Source organism: Ranitomeya imitator, chromosome 3, assembly GCF_032444005.1.
Source record: "Ranitomeya imitator isolate aRanImi1 chromosome 3, aRanImi1.pri, whole genome shotgun sequence".
Lineage (NCBI taxonomy): Eukaryota > Metazoa > Chordata > Amphibia > Anura > Dendrobatidae > Ranitomeya > Ranitomeya imitator.
The window spans coordinates 465,195,526-465,217,870 of NC_091284.1; the positions used below are offsets into that span (position 1 = coordinate 465,195,526).

The window sequence follows — 22,345 nt, forward strand, 5'->3', positions numbered from 1 at the left end:
TATGCCAAAACTAGATCTACCCGCACAATTCTTGAGGCTGAATCTATTGCAATCACTGATTATTCCCCGCCCTTACCAACCATGAAAATCGCGCTCCACTATTGGAGGACACTGGTCCCTTCCTTGATTAAATTATCTCGTGACTCCCTATCCTTAAAAGCCCTTGAGACACACATCCCATTTATTAATCTCCAGCTTTGGGTTGATGCTGGAATCGTAACATTACGGCAGATATTGGATGCCGCTGGCCTTGTCCCCTTTGACCGCTTGGCCTCCAACTTCCCGAATGTCCGGAGATATTTCTATCAATATTTGCAGATACGTCATCTACTTCATAATTCCCCAAACTCGCCTTTCTTCAACTCCCATTTAAATAACAGGGTTAATGGTTATTTCTTGTTGCTTGACTCTGGCCCGAAGGGAATTTCAATATTATATAAAGCCTTAAACGACCCAGCAGAAGATGTTAAACTGCCATATATGATCAAGTGGGAACAGGATCTGGACTTCCTATCGGACCCGATAGATTGGGAGGAGGGACTGGGTGAAGTATTACGGGTATCTGCCTGCGTCAATCATCTCGAACAATTGAAAAAAGTACACCTTAGATGGTATCAATATCCGGTTCAGGTGGCTCACTATGACCCTGCCGGGTCGGACAAATGCTGGAGGGTGTGCGGTCACAGGGGAACTCTGGAACACACCTGGTGGTCGTGTCCAATTCTTCAGCCCTGGTGGAGAGATATGGACCTTTTAATTGCACAGGTCTTGGGGATCCAGCTGACTGTCATCTAGGCAGGCCATTCTTCACATCGGCCTGGAGGACATTCCACACATACTTCGAGGTACACTATCACATATTCTAATAGCTGCCAGGTTATTAGTCGCCTCAAGATGGAAAGACACTAATCCTCCCAATATTAGTGAATTAATTAATAAACTTAATGTCCACTGCCAATATGAACTCGCTTTGGCTCACTCCATGACTGCCAAAACCAAAAGACAAAATATTTGGCACCCTTGGTTACATAGTGGGCATTCCTCTATTGACCCGCACCACCTTGTTTGATCGTTTACTTGAGTGGGAATAAGTAAGCATAATTGACATGTCTGTTTTTGTGTTTGTAATATTCTTCTCCTGCCATAGTTTGCCAGGACCGCTTGTCTATAACTGAATTGCTAGATAATGACTTGTGAATGCCTATACTCCTTTCCTCCCCCCCCCCCCCCCCATTCCCCCTACTGTACCTATCCCTCCCCCCGCCTCTCTCCCCTACTTCTTCCTTTCTGATTGGTTTAGTTTTTCTCCTGACTTATTTCTGGTCATTTTTAGTTGACCTCTGTTACTGTTATTACTGTTTGACTGCACTGTATTGTTTTGGAAAGCTTCAATAAACACTAAATGATTTTAAAAAAAATTCAAAATTTGAAAATTGCAAAATTTTCTAAATTTTAGCCAAATTTCCATTTTTTTCACAAATAAACGCAAAAATTATCGACGTAAATTTACCGCTAGCATGAAGCCCAATATGTCACGAAAAAACAATCTCAGAACTGCTAGGATCCGTTGAAGCGTTCCTGAGTTATTACCTCATAAAGGGACACTGGTCAGAATTACAAAAAACGGCAAGGTCTTTAAAGTCAAAATAGGCTGGGTCATGAAGGGGTTAATAACACACAACAAAACCCTGTAAGGAATAATAAAGAAGATCTGGTGTTAGATCCAGGTCCGCCCCCTACAGACACTAAGCAAAAACTGAGTTGCCTGGTGCCTGTCGGAGGGTGTATACTGCCGGGGAGGAGTTACTTCTTTATTTGCATAGTGTCAGCAGCATACACCCATGGTTACCTGTGTCCCCCAATGAGGCGAGAAAGAAAGCAGATTTTTCCTACGTGGAGAAAAAAAAACAAAAAAAAAAAAACACCTACCTGAAGAGGTAACAGAATACAACAAACTGTGTGTCCGGTGTGTTAATTTTTTGTGCAGTTTTGACAACTAGGAGTATAAACTTGTAGCTGTAATAAGCTGTACTTAAAAAGCGCATTATTACCCAAGGAATAATGCTGCGTGCATTTATAGCCAGCAGATCAAAGCGTTCCGTAATGGGGGGGGGGGGTTCTTTTGTGGAACCTTTTTTATCCCGAAGAACATCTCTGAGTAAGGGGAAATGCGTAGAGATAGAAGAATATACCAATTATATCAATTAGTACATGTAGCACTGACATTTTGCTATACAGGTTTGCGTTAACCATTGTCTGGGGTCAATGTGAGGTGGATTTGTCTACAAACTAGTGATCACTTAGTATCTGTCATGGATTGATGTAATTTATGTGACTGATCATTTGACAATAAACTAAGAGCTCACCTAGGAATTAGGCCAGGATCAAACACGCGAGTTCAATGTGAGAAACTCGCCCATCAAGTCCTGGCACTGCCGCCGGCACTCGGGACTTGAGCGTGCGGCTGCACGTATTTCTATGCAGCTGAACACTCCGGTCCCGAGTGCCGGCGGCAGTGCCAGGACTTGATGGGCGAGTTTCTCACATTGAACTCGCAAGTGTTACCCCGGCCTTACAAAGGTCAGTCGGCATCGAACGGGGGCACCATTATCGCATTGATTTTAGGGTGCCAACCTCTACGTTCAGGGAGATTACAGAAATCGAGAATTTTGAGGTTCAGTAGTTTCTTCATGAATAATTTACCCTTAATATTACAATTGATTGTCAGGAGACTAATTTTTACCCTTTCTAATGTAGTCTTCCATTCTTTTCCACTATTTCTACTATTAGAAAATCATCCCCAATGTATTTTAAGGCACTTTTGCCCTTCTCATGGGACCACTTCTTTCGGTCCTTTTTAATGCATATCTAATAAATGTTATTTTAGGTGGTTTTCTTACTTTGAGACATCCTACCTGGAGAGCTAAAAAAATACACCGGATATATAATTTATGTTCTACTCACAAGGTGACAGGGTTGCCTAGCCTCCCTGCGGTGATTGACAGGTGCTGTGTATAGGCGAGTACACGAGAGGGACAGGCGGAGACTACCCATCGTGAGTTTACCTCATAAACAGTGTGTCTGATGTGTTCATTTTTTTTTTGTGTAGTTTTGGCAACTGGGAGTATAAACCTGTAGCTGTAGTAAGCTGCCCTTACATAGAGCTGCCAAATTTGCTTTGAGACAAAATGTCACGGTTTGTAAGGATTTTTTTTACTCATTGTGCACCATCATGTTGGAAAACACATCATGCACAACATGTTGAAAACTGCATAAGGCTACGTTCACATTTGCGTTGTTGTGTGCTGCGTCTGCGACGCAACGCACAACGCACGCAAAAACGCATGCAAAAAAGCGCAAAAAAATGCAACAAGCAGCGTCCTCTGCGCCCTGACGCTTGCGCCCAAAAAACGCATGCGTCACAAAACGCAACACAACGCATGTCCATGCGCCCCCCATGTTAAATATAGGGGCAGAAAAGAGAAGGAGATCCAGCTCAACGAAATAGTGAAAAATCCATAATTTATTTCACTCAAAATACAGTGAAAGGACAAAACATCAGCATACAGAAAAAATTATAAAAACAAGGTCAACGCGTTTCCGGTGACTAAGCACCCTTAATCATGATTAAGGGTGCTTAGTCACCGGAAACGCGTTGACCTTGTTGTATTTTGAGTGAAATAAATTATGGATTTTTCACTATTTCGTTGAGCTGGATCTCCTTCTCTTTTCTGTTCGTCCACGCCCTGACACAGCGGTTCCGTGCTCCGAGCTCCTGGGAATGTCGGTATGGTGAGCTGGATTTTGTTTTTCCTAAATATAGGGGCGCATGGGTCGCCGCGGTTGCGCCCGACACACCGCAAATGTGAACGTAGCCTTATGTATACAATAAGTCTCCTCCAGGATCATCCTTCCCCTCCTTATTTTGAACGATCTAGAATATTTGGTGGGCTACATAGGTATCAGAAAATATACATCAAACCTACCCCTCCAAGGGTGCAGTCTTTTGACTTCTGATTATAAGACCCCAAGAAATAAAATGCCTTAGTATTGTTCATTCTGGCTGCATCAACATAAAATAAAAAGGAGTTCCCTTTAATATGTCTGGGAATGCCATAAGATACATTACAAATGTAACTGAACAGACAACAGTACATAGCTAACAAGATGGAAACCCATTTTGAAGTTACCCGTTTGACCATCAGCTCCCCAGCCACAGGAATAAACTTCTCCTCGCTCTGTCCTGAAGAGAGAATGATCTTGTCCGCAAGCAACCTGCAAACACAAACATGAGGCTTTGGACATGTGGATTTTTACTATGGAATTGCAGCAGATTTGGCTGTGGAGCGATCCCGAAGTACGGTATATAAACTGATCCTTAGGCTTTGTTAATGTTCATCTTTATTTTATTATTTTTATATAGCGCTAACATATTCCGCAGCGCTTTACAGTTTGCACACATTATCATCGCTGTGCCTGATGGGGCTCACAATCTAAATTCCCTATCAGTATGTCTTTGGAATGTGGGAGGAAACCGGAGAACCCGGAGGAAACCCACACAAACAAGGAGAGAACATACAAACTCCTTGTAGATGGTGTCCAAGGTGGGATTAGAACCCAGCGCTACAAGGCTGCAGTGCTTGTGTTCTTGCAGCTTTTTTTTTGCCTTTTTTTAATGCAAATTTTAAGCTGCGACTTCAGAAATCTCATGCACAGACATTTTTTTTTTTTTAAATAAAAGATTTTGAAAACTGCTGGGTTTTTGCAAACTGCAGCATGTCACTTCTTTCAGTGTTTTTTCAGTGTATTTGCAGCATTAAGTGCAAAAACTCAGCAAAAAAAAACGCAAGTATCAGTTTTTGCTGCATTTTTGGTGCACAAATCTAATGAAGTTAAATCTGGCTTTTTTTCAGCCATTAAACTTTATCAACATGAACAACAGCCAACAAGATTATTGTTACAGGACATCCCTTTCTGTAGTTGCAATAATTATAAGCCTGCAATTTAAAATGACTATGGACACCTCTGAAATGGAAAATAAAAGGATTTTACATATGTTAGTAGTTACCTTTAGATAATAAAATTACACGAAGTTTCAGTCTACCAATGTTATGTTTTCATTTAGTTTCAACCCCCCAGATATGCAGATTATTCTCATGTGAGAGTGTCCCTCCCAGTAATACAGGCTGGATGTCGTGTTTGTGTGCATCCAGGGTGCTGCAGTCTTCACTTGCTTTCATGTATTCCAAAGATATACTGATTGGGAATTTAGATTTAGAGCCCCATCGGGGACAGAGATGATAATGTGTGCAAACTGTAAAGAGCTGCCGAATATGTTGGCGCTATATAAAAATAAAGACTAATTATGTATTAGCACATCTCTAATACCTCACTTATTTTCTTTCAATCTGTTTTCCTCCTTGTCTACAGAGATATAGGTGCTTCTCACAAAATTAAAAAAAAAAAAAAGTTAATTTTTTTCCGTTCTTCAATACAAAAAGTGAATCTCATATTATATAGAGTCATTACAAACAGAGTGATCTATTTCAGGTGTTTATTTCTGTTAATGTTGATGATTATGGCTTACAGCCAAGGAAAACCCAAAAGTCATTATCTCAGTATTTGGTCAGTATTTTACATCAGTATTTGTAAGCCAAAACCAGGAGTGGGTGATAAATACAGAAGTGGTGCATATGTTTCTATTACACTTTTCCTCTATTTGTTCCACTCCTGGTTTCGGCTTACAAATACTGAGGTAAAATACTGACCAAATACTGCTAGTGTGATGGCAGCCTTAGGGTTTAAAAAGGTACCATAGACAGTAGGCTCCACAATCATGGAGAAGACTGCTGACATGACAGATGTCCAGAAGGCAGTCATTGACACACATTGCTAAAGAAGTGTGCTGTTCACATAGGGCTGTATCCAAGCATATTATTGGAAAGTTCAGTGGAAGGAAAAAGTGTGGTAGAAAACGGTGCACAAGCAACTGGAATAACCGCAGGCTTGAAAGGATTGTTAAGAAAAGGCCATTCAAAAATTTGGGGGAGATTCACAAGGAGTGGACTGCTGCTGGAGTCATTGCTTCAAGAGCCACCACACACAGACGTATCCAGGACATGGGGTACACGTGTCACATTCCTTGTGGCAAGCCACTCATGATCAATAGACAACGCCAGAAGCGTCTTACCTGGGCCAAGGAGAAAAAGAACTGGACTGTTGCTCGGTGGTCCAAGGTGTTGTTTTCAGATGAAAGTAAATTTTGTATTTCATTTGGAAATCAAGGTCCCAGAGTCTGAAGGAAGAGTGGAGAGGCCACAATCCAAGCTGCTTGAAGTCTAGTGTGAAGTTTCCACAATCAGTGATGGTTTGGGGAGCCATGTCATCTGGTGTAGGTCCACTCTGTTTTATCAAGACCAAAGTCAGCACAGGTGTCTATCAGAGCACTTCATGCTTCCCTCTGCTGACAAGCATTTTGGAGATGGAAGTTTCATTCTCCAGCAGGACTTGGCACCTGTCCACACTGCCAAAAGGACCAATACCTGGTTTAAAAACAACAGTATCACTGTGCTTGATTGGCCAGCAAACTCCCCTGACCTTAACCCCATAGGGTATGTGCACACGTTGTGGATTTGGCGCTGCGGATCCGCAGCAGTTTACCATGCAGTGTACAGTACCATGAAAACCAAATCCGCTGTGCACATGTTGCAGAAAATTCCGCACAGAAACGCAGCAGATTATTTTCCACAGCATGTCAATTCTTTGTGCAGAATCTGCAGCGTTTTTACACCTATTCCATTATAGGAATCCGCAGGTGTAAAAACACAGGCAAAATCTGCAGAAAACCCGCAGGTAAAACGCAGGTCATTTTACCTGCGGATTCTACAGGATCCGTGCGGAAAAATCTGCAATGGAATCCGCAATGTGTGCTCATACCCATAGAGAATCTATGGGGTATTGTAAAGAGGAAGATGAGACACCAGACCCAACAATGCAGATGAGCTGAAGGCTGCTATCAAAGCAACCTGGGCTTCCATAACACCTCAGCAGTGCCACAGGCTGATTGCCTCCATGCCACACTGCATTGATGCAGTAATTGATGCCAAAGAAGCCCCAACCAAGTATTAAGTGCATTTACTGAATATACATTTTAGTAGGCCAACATTTAGGGGTTTAAAATCATTTTTCAAGCTAGTCTTATAAAGTATTCTAATTTACTGAGATAATGACTTTTGAGTTCTCATTGAATGGTAGCCATAATCATCAACATCTACAGAAATACACACCTGAAATAGGTCACTCTGTCTGTAATGACTCTATATAATATATGAGCTTCACTTTTTGTATTGAAGAACTGAAATAAATTAACTTTTTGATGATATTCTAATTTAGTGAGAAGCACCTGTACTTTCCCCTCTCTTGACTGAAGAGCTATGTAGCACCCCTCCCTCTTGTTATCTCTAACACAGAGAAAAAGGAGAGGAAGCAGAAAGAGCTTTCAGAACCAGGAGTAGAAGTTCTGATGGATTTGTAGAATTTTTGCAGAAGCAAAGCACAGAGTTCTATAAAGAACTTACAGAAACACCGCAGCAGAAAAATCATGGAAAAGCTTTAGAGAAAACTAATTAGAAAAATGCTTAACTTTTACATTTAGGAAATAATACAAATTCTGTGAAGCAGTATGTAGAATTTTAGCGCATCAGTACTGTGCCTTACCTGAACAACTGTGCTGTCAAGCTGCATAACTCTGTGAATCAACTGGCTTTCACTAGAATGAAAAAAAATTAGAATATTTAGTGTTTTCTGCATTCATTTTTTCTTAGGTTTACCGAAAATGGAGCTGGTCATGACTTACATAATGAACTTTACTAAGAACAAGTTCAGCTTTCTATTGTTCTTAAAAGCTATAAAAGACAACAAATCTGAAACAACATGGCCATAATACAATAGTCTATCAAGTAGACAAACTTCATTGCTGCAATCTCCCCCATTTTTTTTTTTTTTTTTTACCATGGACCAAACGCTACTAGTCTAATGGTGGAACTGATTATGTAAACTGAAGTCATTAGAGACGGAGGATTGTAGAGGGCTCCAGGTTTCAATCTGGCATTCAAGTGCATTTAAAGGATGTAGAAGAGTGAACTCATTATTACACTTATTATTACATTTATAATTACACTCAATGAAAATATTGATGGATATTTAAAAATGAATGTTACTTGAAAAATTATTTTTAATGTGTGATAGCAGCAAAACAAAAAAATATATATATATAAATCTGGTATCGCTGTAATCGCACCAACCTGAAGAATACAGACAGACGTCTACTAATACTGCACGAGGAGCAGCGTAAACAAATAAAAATAAGGACTATTCTTATACTGCTATTTTTTCATTCAAGTTACTGGTAGAACATTGACTCTGGAAAAGCAATATGGCTCCCACCCCTTCAAATCCAAATGCCCCCCTCCTTCTGAGCCCCACTGTGCCTAAATTATAGTAAGTAGCCACATGTTTGGCATTATTGTAGTGGGGAGAGAGCACTCAATTTACGGGGTGTGTGACACCAGAAGCACAAGCCGGGCATAATGTATGGGGCTCTACCCTGTATGGGGACACAATGTATGGGTACTAAACTGGAAGATTTGCAATTCTCCAGAAAAAAGCCTGGCATGGATGTTACAAAATAGTCACTGCAGCCCGGAAATGAATTCCTTGAGAGGTGCAATTTCTAGAATGGGCTCACTTTTGAGGTTTCTCTGCTGTACTGGCACCTTAGGGGCTCCGCAAATGTCACCCGCAAACTATTCTAGCAAAATCTGTGCTCCAAAAGCCAAATAGCGCTCCTTCCGTCTCAGTACTGACGTGTGGCCAAACAGTCATTTCTGATAACATTTGGGGTATCACCTTGTTCGGGAGAAATTGCGCAATAAATTGTGGGATCCAAAAAAGAAGAGAATGTCCAGCTTCACCAAATCCGTAAAAAAGAGTTTTCTTTATTCACAAACTTTAAGCATAGAGGATACAGACTTCACCACGAACCATATGGGTAAGAATCTCAACGCGTTTCTGGAGACTAGGCTCCCTTAATCATGATTAAGGGAGCTTAGTCTCCAGAAACGCGTTGAGATTCTTACCCATATGGTAAGTGTCTATCACAGTGACCAAAATGAACCAATAGGAAAAATCTTCCTATTTTTGCCGGGTGCCGGCCGGCATATCTCGGCGGGCACAGTGCACCCGCCATTTTCTCCCGGAAGAAGATGCCGGAGGCACGGGGGATTTCAGGGGGCCATGGAGGGACAACGGAGGTACTAGGGGTGGATCGGGGAACCTACTTCTCTCTCCTCTGAGGTACGATCACATCAGAGGAGAAATTAAATGGCATATCACGCTTTTTTTTTTTTTGTTTGCGGTCGCCGTTATATGGTTAATAAAGGCAATTGCAACCTAGGGGTTGGTAAAACCCGACCTGAATCATGTTTTCTGGGGTCTCGGCTACCCCCGGCAGCCGAGACCCCAGAGAAAATCCGACTGGGGGGCACTATACACTTTTTCCACAGTGCCGTTAATTAACAGCACCGTGGTTTAAGTACCCTTAACTGCCGCTGTTAAAAGGCGTATCAGCGGTCACTAAGGGGCTAATGCTGTTTGGGTGCCTTAATGGTGCTCCTTCCCTTCTGAGCCCTGCCATAACTAACTGGTTCAAGGATAAAAAAAAAGGTTGAAAATGTTCAAAATTTTCGTCAAAATTCCGATATTTTCCCAAATAAACGCAAAACATATAGACCTTAATTTACCACTAACATAAAGCACAATGTGTCATGAACAAACTAACAATAATTGGGATTTGTTGAAGCGTTCCAGAGTTGTTACCACATGAAGCGACATTGGTCAGAATTCACATTTTAGATTATTCCATTGAAGCAGTGCAAACTATCATTTACTTATAATAAATTATACTTCACTGCAAAATATATGCAGATAATTTAGGCTTTAGGGGGTTAGCACGCTTTCAATATATCTTACCTGTAAATCTCACCTTCAACAATACGTCTTGCACACTGCCCATATGAATTATTCCCAATACTGAAAACTGAAACAACAATTCCTATTAGTGCTGGCATGCCGACTTATAGCCCAGAGCAGTATAGTGCAGAGCCAACAAAGATTCAGCCCTGCACTTTCATGTGGCATACTCCAGACACACACTAAAGCTCACGCTGCCATAGTTATGTACCATAGAAGTAACTTCTTACAACAGTGTTATTAAACCTGATCACTTTTTTTTTTTTATAATAAGAACAGTAGTGAGAGTGGCGATCAGATAAACATGTCATGGTAGATCATCTTATTTCCAATAAGATTTCATAGAGTATTTAACCCCTTAATGACCAGAGGTATTTTTAGTCTTGCATTTTCATTTTTTGCTCCCCTTCTTCCCAGAGCCATAACTTTTTAAGTTTTCTGTCACTTTGGCCACGTGAGGGCTTGTTTTTTTTGCGGGATGAGTTGTACTTTTGAACGACATCATTGGTTTTTCCATGTGTACTAGAACACTGGGGAAAAAAATTCCAAGTGTGGTGAAATTGCAAAAAAAAGTGCAATCCCACACTTGTTTTTTGTTTGGCTTTTTTACTAAGTTCACTAAATGCTTAAACTGACTTATAGTGATGAGCAAGTATGATTGTTACTCGAGTTTCTCCGAGCATGCTCGGGTGGTCTCCGATTAATTCAGCGTGCTCGGAGATTATGTTTGAGTTTCCGCAGCTGCACGATTTGCAGCTGCTAGACAGCTTGAATACATGTGGGGATTGTCTGTTTGTTAGGGAATTCTCCCGTGTATTCAAGCTGTCTACCAGCCACAAATCATGCAGCTGCGTCGACACAAACTACGGTAAATCTCCGAGAACGCTAAAATACTCGGAGACCACCCGAGCATGCTGGGAGAAACTCGAGTAACGAGCATACTCGCTCATCACTACTGACCTGCCATTATGATTCTTCAGGTCATTAGGAGTTCATAGACACCAAACATGTCTAGGTTCTTTTTTTATCTAAGTGGTGAAAAAAAAATTCCAAACTTTGTTTAAAAAAAAAAATTGTGCCATTTTCCGATACCCGTAACGTCTCCATTTTTCATGATCTAGGGTTGGGTGAGGGCTTATTTTTTGTGTGCCGAGCTGACGTTTTTAATGATTCCATTTTGGTCCAGATATGATCTTTTGATCGCCCGTTATTGCACTTTATTGCAATGTCGCGGTGACCCGAAAAAAGTAATTCTGGCATTTTGACTTTTTTCTCACTACGCCATTTAGCGATCGCATTAATCCTATTTTTTATTGATAGATCGGGCGATTTTGAACACGGGAATACCAAATATGTGTATGTTTTTTTTTTATTGTTTTATTTTGAATGGGGGGTGATTTGAATTCTTATATTTTTAAAAAAACTTTTTTTTTTTTTTTTTTAACTTTTGGCATGCTTCAATAGCCCCCATGAGAGATTAGAAGCTGCAACAACCCAATCGGCTCTGCTACATAGAAGTGATAATCTAATCATCTCTATGTAGTAGAATTACTCGCTATGAGCGCCCACCACTGGGTGGCACTGACAGAAATCCGGGAGACCTCTGGTTGTCATGCCAGTGAACCGGTGACCCACGATCACCTGAAGGGGGTCACCGGTGGGTGGATTTCCGGCCCGATGGCCTGAAGCGCATGTTATATGCCGCTGTCGGCATTTGACAGCGGCATTTAATAGGTTAATAGCTGCGGGTGGATCGCGATTCCATCCGTGGCTGTTCCTGGCACATGTAACGGGAAAGATGTGGGCTCAACGCCGGAGCCCACATCAAAGAGAGGGAGTCCGACATCGGCGTACTATTACGCCCGATGTCGGAAAGGGGTTAAATGGGTTTTCCCATGAACAAAGTTAATTTTAATCAATAGATATTTGAATAATAATAAGTTCCACAATTGGATGTGTTTAAAACTAATGTTCCTGTGCTGAGATAATCTTATAAATGTGCCCCTGCTGTGTACTGTGTAATGGCCGTGTCTGACCGTGCAGGGACATGGTCTGATCCTATCACAGCTCCTGTAATGTCTGCAGGAATGCAGTGTGAGACCACCCCGATACATCCATATGCCCTATATGGAAAATGCTGAAGTAGGCAACATTTTTAATGATAGGCTGGTTTCATATGACTGACATGCCCTCTCTGGGTACAGACTGCAATGTCTGAAATACCCGCAGGATCTCTTGGCATGAAAAAAAACAGGTTCATAACCATACAAGAGGCTGGTAAGTTCAGGACAAGAAACCTGCAGTGGTCAGGTCATGGCGATCTGTACTCAGACCGTGAATGTCATATGTGACACCAGGTGTACCCAAACAAAGCTTCTTGATGTTCACACTTTATTTACCTCCTTCATTGTCTGTCAAAATAAGAGAGTGTGCTCTGCCACAAGACACTTGCAAAACCCGTGTAGACTGGGGTTTGTCCAGCGGTAAGGGGACAGGCGATGGCTCCAGGATGTATTCATAACCTTTAGCTTTAAGGAAAGAAACATCATTAGATCAATCTCCTTCAGTGACATAATGGAGAAAAGGATGAGGCATAGAAATCCACAACTCTGCTTTCTTCACACAGGCAAGTGCAAAGAATTAATGAAATTATTACGAAAGGGGGGAGTGCTCCTCTGGGAGTTTAAATATACAAATGGCCTCTTCCGAGAAGAAGACTGGAACACTATTGTCACCTATTAGATGTAGCAATTGTAAAACTCAATATCCACCCTTTAACGAGCATTGCCACACGGCTAAGGAAGCTATGCCGGACACACCAGTGGCACTACACAGCACTGTTCAATGAGTAGCAGCCGCTGCACAGTCCTGCAGAAGAGCCCTTTTTCTAGAAGACCCACACCAATTTGATATAGATGATCTATTACTAAGACAGGTCAAGAATATCAAATAATGGTAACTAAAGAGTCTCTTAAACACCAAATTATCTGCATAATGGAACAACCTGCTCATTCACTGTGAAGATCATACTGTGCAAAAAGAAGTACCGTAACAACATTTTGGCCCATTTTTTCCCCAACAGTCTAAATGTAGTCATAGTTGGACAAACAATTTTGGACTTTGAGAGAACACAGGTTTACAAAAAAAAAAAAAGAAAGAAATAAAAAATCAAGTGCTGAGGCTTATTGAATGGTTTTAGCGTAGTTTGAGGATGCTCAATTCAAAAATCCCATTAGTTTTACTGAATTGGTTCTAGTTTTTTTAGATAAATCATCCATGAAAATAACAATCTTCCATTGCGACTTGTGTGGGATAACATATAAAATAGCTTTTGGTCTTTTAACCCCAACTGTGTCTTAGATAATGAAATATCCCATAGAATTATTTTGCATTTTAATTTGAAGACTTACAATGCTATAAAAGCCACTTTTTGAAGCCAGAATTCTACTCTAATTAAATATCTCAGAAACTAGAGCCTATCTGGCAAATCTGAAGTCTTATTCAGCACCATAAACATGATAAAAAAACGGTTCAGACATCTTTACAGTTTGGCTGCTGGGTTCGTCATAGTCAATAGACAAGTAATTTCATGTCCATAATGCTGTGATCAGGGAGACAAAAATGTATTGCCACAGGTCTCCCCTACATACAGACCCACAGTTGGACATTTAATATAAATAATTAGATTTGGGGGCTGCCTAAAACACAGTAGTGGGGGGTCTGGAAAAATGGATTGTAAGCGGGCATCTTTTTGCAGTAAAGGTTGTAATTTCCGTGCAGCTCCCCTTAGCACCTCCAGATTTGGATTGTAGGTAACCACTAGAGGTACCCAGTTATTTTCTTCTTTAGCTTTGTAATGTAGCAGGTGATTCCTTGATATTCTGGAGGCTCTTGTATTTTGGTTTTAAATTGTTCTTGGATGGTAGCCCTGATTCAAAAAGGTCTTTCTGAGGCGACCAAGGTGTTCATCCCTATCCATTGGGTTGGAAGATAAACCACTTTATCTGATGGCTTGGCTGTAGACAATAGAATTTTTATGTGTTTTGGATGGAAACCACATCTAAGAAGTTTCACTGTCAGAAGCTCCCTGTCCTCTCAAACAGCTGCAGGAACCCTTCCTTGCAACCAGAAAAAAAAAAAATGTAAAACCTGTCCATTTATAATGACCACGGACAAGATAAAGATCCCCAATTCACATCAGGACTTCAAGATCCCAGGTGCTTTCAGCTGCATCACATCTATGTGGTGTACCTAATTAATTGTACTAAATGTCCAACTGGCGGTCTGTATGTAGGGGAGACAGGGCAAACATTGAGAACAAGGATGAACTCTCATAGCCACACAATATGAGAAAAAAGAAAAGACTGGATCTACCTGTGGCAATACATTTTTGTCTCCTGATCACAGCATTATGGACATGAAATTACTTGTTTTAAAAGGTAACTTCAAATCTCAGAGAGACAGAAGAGTCTGGGAGTATAAGCTGATGATGACCTTTGACACTCTCAGTGCAGGAATGAACGTGTCACATGGATTTATGTCTTTTTACATCAATTAAGGACCATGTGGGGGCATCATAACATAGAACCAGACCCCAATCAGAAGACAATAAAACATTCACACTCCTCATCTATGAACTGCTCCAATATTTATGGACATAACTGTTTATCACTCACATAATGGTAGTTCTGCTTCACGTCACCTGTCTTATCTATGGCATTATTTCTGTGCTGTATTGTGCATAAATATGTGATTCTTCAGAATTTCTATTAGTCTATGCCTGATGAAGAGACCGGTGTAGTCTCGAAAGATTGCAATTTGTTACCATCTTTTCAGTTAGCCATTAAAAGATATCAACCACTGAGGATTCTCAATTCTAAATATTTTTCAGGCAACTATTAGACATATATTACCATTAACCTAGACAAAGTATAAATTGGAAAAAAAAAATCCAACTTCAGTGGAAATCCCTCAAGACAAGGAAATGATGCTCAGTAGTGTGTGTGGCTTCCACGTGTGCCTGTATGACCTCCCTACAATGCCTGGGAATGCTCCTGATGGTCTCCTGAGGGATCTCCTCCCAGACCTGGACTAAAGCATCCGCCAACTCCTGGACAGTCTGTGGTGCAACGTGACGTTGGTGGATGGTGTGAGACATTATGTTCCAGATGTGTTCAATCGGATTCAGGTCTGGGGAATTGGCGAGCCAGTCCATAGCTTCAATGCCTTCATCTTGCAGGAACTGCTGACACATTCCAGCCACATGAGGTGTGGCATTGTCCGGCATTAGGAGGAACCCAGTGCTAACTGCACAAGCATATGGTCTCACAAGGGGTCTGAGAATCTCATCTCTGTACCTAATGGCAGTCAGGCTACCTCTGGCGAGCTCATGGAGGGCTGTGCGGCCCTCCAAAGAAATGCCACCCCACACCATTACTGACCCACTGCCAAACTGGTCATGCTGAAGGACATTGCAGGCAGCAGATCGCTCTCCACGGCGTCTCCAGACTCTGTCACATGTGCTCGGTGTGAACCTGCTTCCATCTGGGAAGAGCACAGGGCGCCAGTGGCGAATTTGCCAATGCTGGTGTTCTGTGGCAAATACCAAGCATCCTGCACGGTGCTGGGCTGTGAGCACAACGCCCATCTGTGGACGTCGGGCAACCAGACCATCCTCATGGAGTCGGTTTCTAGCCATTTGTGCAGACACATGCACATTTGTGGCCTGCTGGAGGTAATTTTGCAGGGCTCTGGCAGTGCTCATCCTGTTCCTCCTTGCACAAAGGCTGAGGTAGTGGTCCTGCTGCTGGGTTGTTGCCCTCCTACAGCCCCTTCCACATCTCCTGGTGTGCTGGCCTGTCTCCTGGTAGGGCCTCCAGCCCCTGGACACTACGCTGACAGACACAGTAAACCTTCTTGCCACAGCTCGCATTGAGCCACTTGTGTGGGCTGTAGAGTAAGTCTCATGCTACCATGAGTGTGAAAGCACAACCAACATTCAAAAGTGACCAAAACATCAGCCAGAAAGCATTGGTACTGAGATGTGGTCTGTGGTGCCCACCTGCAGAACCAACTAATATAGCCTGGAGGGGACCTCAAATATCAAAACATAACCTTTAATCAATTATTAAAAGGACAAATATCACAAACAAACCAAATAAAGTGCTCGTGCAAACCAGTGCTCATTAAAAAATGGTTTGGTCTCACCACTGTTGACGGACAAAAGATCCCGGCCTCCTTCCAGAAGTACCTCGCCAAGAAAAGGATCCACACAAGAAAAATGGGAAAATATATGGGGAGAGACATAAGCGGTATGTAATAATTTCCTAGTCTCCCTGTCGTGCCCCAGTATTGCTCCTGTCCTAACAAGGACAGGCTCCAAGTGGACCCTATAGGTATACCTCCAATGATATGGGGCTAAATACTTCCCATCTGCAGAACCACTCCTTATTGAGTGTGTCTTGATAATTGCCAATAATTTCCATCTGTTGTCTATTCCATTTGTACAACTGCATGTGAAATTGATTGTCAAACAGTTTTCCCTTCTAAGTGGACAGTTTGATTTCACGTCGGCGAACTGTTTCACCGCACGGGCCCGGTTGCAACCTCTGACCGTGGTCATTACGCCCCTGCTTGGTATAACACGTATGAGGAAATGCTTACTTCGATCACGCCGGCTTCTATGGAATCCTATTTGTGAATCCTTATTTAATCCCATTCCCCACACTTTTGTGACATCGCTCGTCTTGGATGATAGCAGTGTAAAGCCGTAACCACAGGCTGCAGATGAGATCTGAGGGACGATACAATGCAGAAAAAAAAAAAAATATAATAATTTTATTATTATATATCTGTACATCTAAAGTGCAGAAATCCTTATATATCATGAGGATTAAAGTAGTCATTTTTAGGCCAGGTTCATATTGCGTTGGTGCAGTCCGTTCAATGCATGCGTTAAACGAACAGCACAACGCTAGTGCCTTTTAAAGATCGCGTTATGCAATAGCCAAAGATGCTCCATCTGCGCTAGCGGTGACGGACCCCGAAAGGCTGCAGCCCGCATCCAAGGGTGCGTCACAGAATGACGGCACATCGCTAACGCATGCCGATTTTGACATGCAACAGCGATGCGCTACATAATGTCAGTCAATGGGTGCGCTAACGCATCTGTTACATAGCGTTAGTGCCACTGTGTAACGGATGCCATCAGCGTATTGCCATTAACGCAATATGAACCTGGCCTTATTTCACCTCATAACACGATCATTCTTTTTTTTAGGGCTATGTGCCGATGACGAGATTTTGGTGTCACAGATTTTCTGTAGCATTTTCACATATATTATATCAATTAGGTTCCTTGCATCTTTATGGTGTTTCTGATGCTGCAGCTTTTATCTCTTTTTGATGAGTCATATTTGAAATAAATCAGCTATATTTTTGTATTTTGCTTTGACAAAACGTCATGTTCAGATTCAATGAGTTTTTGGTAAGTTTCCGATGTGGAAATGCACTAAAAACCCTTAGGTGTCTTATTTGTAGATTTTCTATGTCGAATGCAATTCTATGGGGAAATCAAGCACATAAAACTTGCAATACTCACAAGAGAAATTGTCAATAGGCGGATTTGAAACACGCACCGCAGGTCAGATTATGTAAAAAAAAAAAAATAACAGTGGGCGCACGAGATTTCTATAAATCCCAGGAACTCTAAGATGCTGTGTTAATATGCAATGTCAAAAACGCACCAAAATCTCATCATGGGCACACAGCTTAGAGATTCCTTAACAATTTCATCATATTAAACATTTTGTAAGCATCAGGTTGAGTACAGTGTCCAGCTGTTTCCATCAGTCCCATAGATATTAAAAGGAGTAGAAGCCACATATTTAAACTTCTAACATGGTTGTTTGGAAAGAAGGAAAGAAAAGACTTGGGACCCAAATGTATAGAGAATTACAAGGGTCATCTAAACCATTCACTTTTGCGTCGGAGGTGAACAGTGTCGATGACATTACATCCTGCTGAGATGAGCGCATAATCAAAAGGTATCATACAGGAAATCAAAAGGTATAATACAGGAAATCAAAAGAAATGAGCCGGAATATATGTAGGTATAAATGCAATCAGGGGGTGCAAATACACACTGTGGCTATTTAACAGAGAAAACCAAAGATAAAAATAAAACCAGCAAATCCCCTGTAGTAAGTAAATAACTAAATTGTAATAGTAAATTAAATAGGACACATAGTTAACACCATTTTGATTTAAATAAAAGTCATCCCGCCGCGACAAGGCGTACCCAATCGGGATGGTACCTAACCTGTAGTTCACCTCACAATGTGTCAGCAAACGTCAAAATAGATGTGGGCAGATGTCTGAACAGTCGGGTCCGGGTCCCGCTCTGCCCCCAATCTTTTTAGAAATCTGCTGACTCATAATAAGGGGAACTACAAGACTACAAGAGTTAGGTACCGTCCCGATTGGGTATACCTTGTTGCGGTGGGATGACTTTTACGCTTTCTTTTTTTAAATCAAAATAGCGTCAACTAAGTACCCTATGTTATTCACATTTACTTACGACAGGGTATTTGCTCATTTTGTTTTTATCGTAGGTATCTTCTGTGGGCGCAGACAGTTGGGTGGTGGTGTAACTTCCTTGGCACTGCTCACCTCTGCTGTAGAAGTCAATGGTGCTGAACGACAGATTTAATAAGGAAAAAAAAAAAGTATATTCTTCAAATACAGTGACCTGTAGACATAGTGTGCAACCACACAGGAAATATTCACACAGCTTTCCTATGTGTTTGAACCCCCACAGCAAAATAATTTATTTCTTTATATTTAAGCATTCATAACTTTTTTTTTGTGAATTTTCTATGCACACTTTTATTCTGGACTGAAAGTATCAAAAATTGATTGTGGAAAATGTGAACTGATGAGATACATAGTGCTGCCTTAAAGTATCACGTCTGTACGGTATTTCATGCTTTGAGGTCACAATTTACCTTTTCATCCACATCGAGCCGATAGGGAGTTAGCTGATATTGTCTACGTTTTTTCTTGCCTTTATCAGGCACTACAAAGCTTGGGATCCCCAAGGCTCCTGTGTAAGAGAAGCCCCATACAAAAACCCGTTCCTTTCGTCTAAGTTTCTGCCCAACGTACTGGAAGGTCGGAAGATCATCTCCTTGTTTGCTTCTCCCCACGGCCGTTGCCAAGTGGCGCACGGAGATTAACTTTGGCTTCAAGATGTTCAGGTAGAAAAGTAGTGATGAAGGCTGCATTGTACCATAAAGCTGCAGAGAAAAATGGGGGAGACAGTCATGTACACCATTATATATGGAACACTGTAAAAAATGGGGGAGACAGTCATGTACACCATTACATATGGAACACTGTAAAAAATGGGGGAGACAGTCATGTACACCATTACATATGGAACACTGTAAAAAATGGGGGAGACAGTCATGTACACCATTATATATGGAACACTGTAAAAAATGGGGGAGACAGTCATGTACACCATTACATATGGAACACTGTAAAAAATGGGGGAGACAGTCATGTACACCATTATATATGGAACACTGTAAAAAATGGGGGAGACAGTCATGTACACCATTATATATGGAACACTGTAAAAAAATTGGGGAGACAGTCATGTACACCATTATATATGGAACACTGTAAAAAATGGGGGAGACAGTCATGTACACCATTATATATGGAACACTCCTTTAGCATTTTGCAGGCATGTTTTGCATATTTACGTTCCAGAACCTCTTGCACTTTATTGTGCATATAGTGTTATCTCTTTATTATTAATTCAATTAATTTCCATGAATTGGTAATTTACTGTATGTACTAAGCACTTTGTCCCTGTATATATGCCACTGGTGACATTGCATTATTGTAGAAAAAAAATGTATATATTAGGAATGTCCAACATTTTAAGGGGATTTATCCCACATTCTACTATTTTTGTATGTCCCTTCAACACTATATATCAATTGGTTTCATTTTTGAGGCATTTTAGAGATATTTTAATGTGTAGGATTAACGAGTCTGTCCACTACTTGAACCCCTTCTCGATCTCTATATTCCCCCATGTAAAATATCAGCCTATACTCGCCTGTGGTGCTGGCGCCGTTCCGGCAGTGACGGTACTGGCTCTCCCGTGGATTGCGTGATGATGTCCCGGTAGCCCCGGAGCCAATCAGTGGCAGCATCATTTTCAGTTCCTTCAGACCAAACGAACACCCGGGAGGAGTGAGAGCCGTTGCTCTTCTCTGAATTCCCTCAATGTCAGTTTGGTGTCAGGGAAGTGAGAGTGAAGCTGCCCCTGATTGGCTCCATGGTCGGGAAGGCCAGTGCTATCGCTGCCGGAATGGCACCAGAGGGGAGTATAGGCTGATCATTTTTATACAAGGGGTCGTCCGAGTAGTGAATAACCCCTTTAATGTTATATGTTGGTTGCTAATTGTACGACTGTCTCCACGCACGTTCTAAAACGCTTTTCTCTCTTTATAATAAAGCTTTATGCTTCTAAACTATTTACAGTATGCGTAAACTTTGTTTATAGCTTTAATTAACAGCGGTATCTAAGCGGTTAAACAGCTGCGATCAGATCTAGCTCTGGTAGCTGCTTGTTAGAGGCAGGTGACAGCTGCGTAACACAGCTGACGTCCGCACTGTGGGAGACCGCAGCTTCTGAGCCTGCCCCTTACACGCAGCGCGCACATCTACCAGAACATAGAACGCAAACAATCAGCCAAAAATATTCAAATAATAGCTGTATGTGTACCAGAATAAGAACGTAAGCTGAACAGACAGTAACGAGTGTGGCCACATAACGGGAGACATAGAGCCAACTCACATGAGGAGCACAAGCACAGAAAAGAGATTCTTCATCAATTCAGAGAAATCTTTATAAGGGGAAAATGCAATGAGTGCACACTAGGGGGCGACAAACAGCAGGGGGAGATGAGAACAGAATCCTGGAGACACTGGTTTCCAATTTAATCCATATAGAGCTAATTTACATAAAGTGCATAGCGCCAAAAATGGATAAATATTAGGAAATAGATATTTAGTATTAAACATAAATATGTTCATTTAGTAGGCAGAATGCACTGATGATAGATATATATACACATACACAAGGGGGGACGGACTAAACTGCATATTGGGATGATGGGATGATGGGCTGCAATACTAGACTCCACCACTAGATGGCAGCACATTTTACAAATGCAGCCCAGGAAATGACTTTTTGTAATATAGCAAGAAGGGAATTCAATGGAAATACTTAAATGAATCAGAACATCCACAGGGCTGGATTAAAGTTTAATAATAGAACCAGGGAAAAAAGATTGTAACTATATGGGATTATGTGTAGAATATCGGGTTACACACGCCTGGTGATATATCTCATCAACATCTTATAGGAATATTGGCATAACTATTCTTCTGTATGGGGATTATGGGTGAAATATCACAAATACACATGCCCAGGAACATACTTCATCTACTTCTGATAGGAATATGGGTATAATTATTGTTCTGTATGGGGATTATGGGTGAAATATCACAAATACACATGCCCAGGAACATACTTCATCTACTTCTGATAGGAATATGGGTATAATTATTGTTCTGTATGGGGATTATGGGTGAAATATCACAAATACACATGCCCAGGAACATACTTCATCTACTTCTGATAGGAATATGGGTATAATTATTGTTCTGTATGGGGATTATGGGTGAAATATCACAAATACACATGCCCAGGAACATACTTCATCTACTTCTGATAGGAATATGGGTATAATTATTGTTCTGTATGGGGATTATGGGTGAAATATCACAAATACACATGCCCAGGAACATATTTCATCTACTTCTGATAGGAATATGGGTATAATTATTGTTCTGTATGGGGATTATGGGTGAAATATCACAAATTCACATGCCCAGGAACATATTTCATCTACTTCTGATAGGAATATGAGTATAATTATTGATCTGTATGGGGATTATGGGTGAAATATCACAAATACACATGCCCAGGAACATACTTCATCTACTTCTGATAGGAATATGAGTATAATTATTGTTCTGTATGGGGATTATGGGTGAAATATCACAAATTCACATGCCCAGGAACATATTTCATCTACTTCTGATAGGAATATGAGTATAATTATTGATCTGTATGGGGATTATGGGTGAAATATCACAAATACACATGCCCAGGAACATACTTCATCTACTTCTGATAGGAATATGGGTATAATTATTGTTCTGTATGGGG

The 22,345-nt window shown here is 41.2% G+C and overlaps 1 protein-coding gene across 1 annotated transcript in view; it reads right to left on the reverse strand.

Annotated features, from left to right (window-relative positions):
- The window catches only part of RCC1L (RCC1 like), an 84,539-nt gene that overhangs the window by 39,564 nt on the left and 22,630 nt on the right, over window positions 1-22,345 (reverse strand). Inside the window, exons 2-7 of the mRNA XM_069757440.1 lie at window positions 19,035-19,325; window positions 16,693-16,822; window positions 12,429-12,557; window positions 10,030-10,096; window positions 7,717-7,768; window positions 4,191-4,275 (exon numbers count right to left, since the gene is read on the reverse strand). Of these exons, the coding sequence (XP_069613541.1) occupies window positions 4,191-4,275; window positions 7,717-7,768; window positions 10,030-10,096; window positions 12,429-12,557; window positions 16,693-16,822; window positions 19,035-19,325 (754 nt within the window). The remainder of the gene's footprint in view (window positions 1-4,190; window positions 4,276-7,716; window positions 7,769-10,029; window positions 10,097-12,428; window positions 12,558-16,692; window positions 16,823-19,034; window positions 19,326-22,345) is intronic.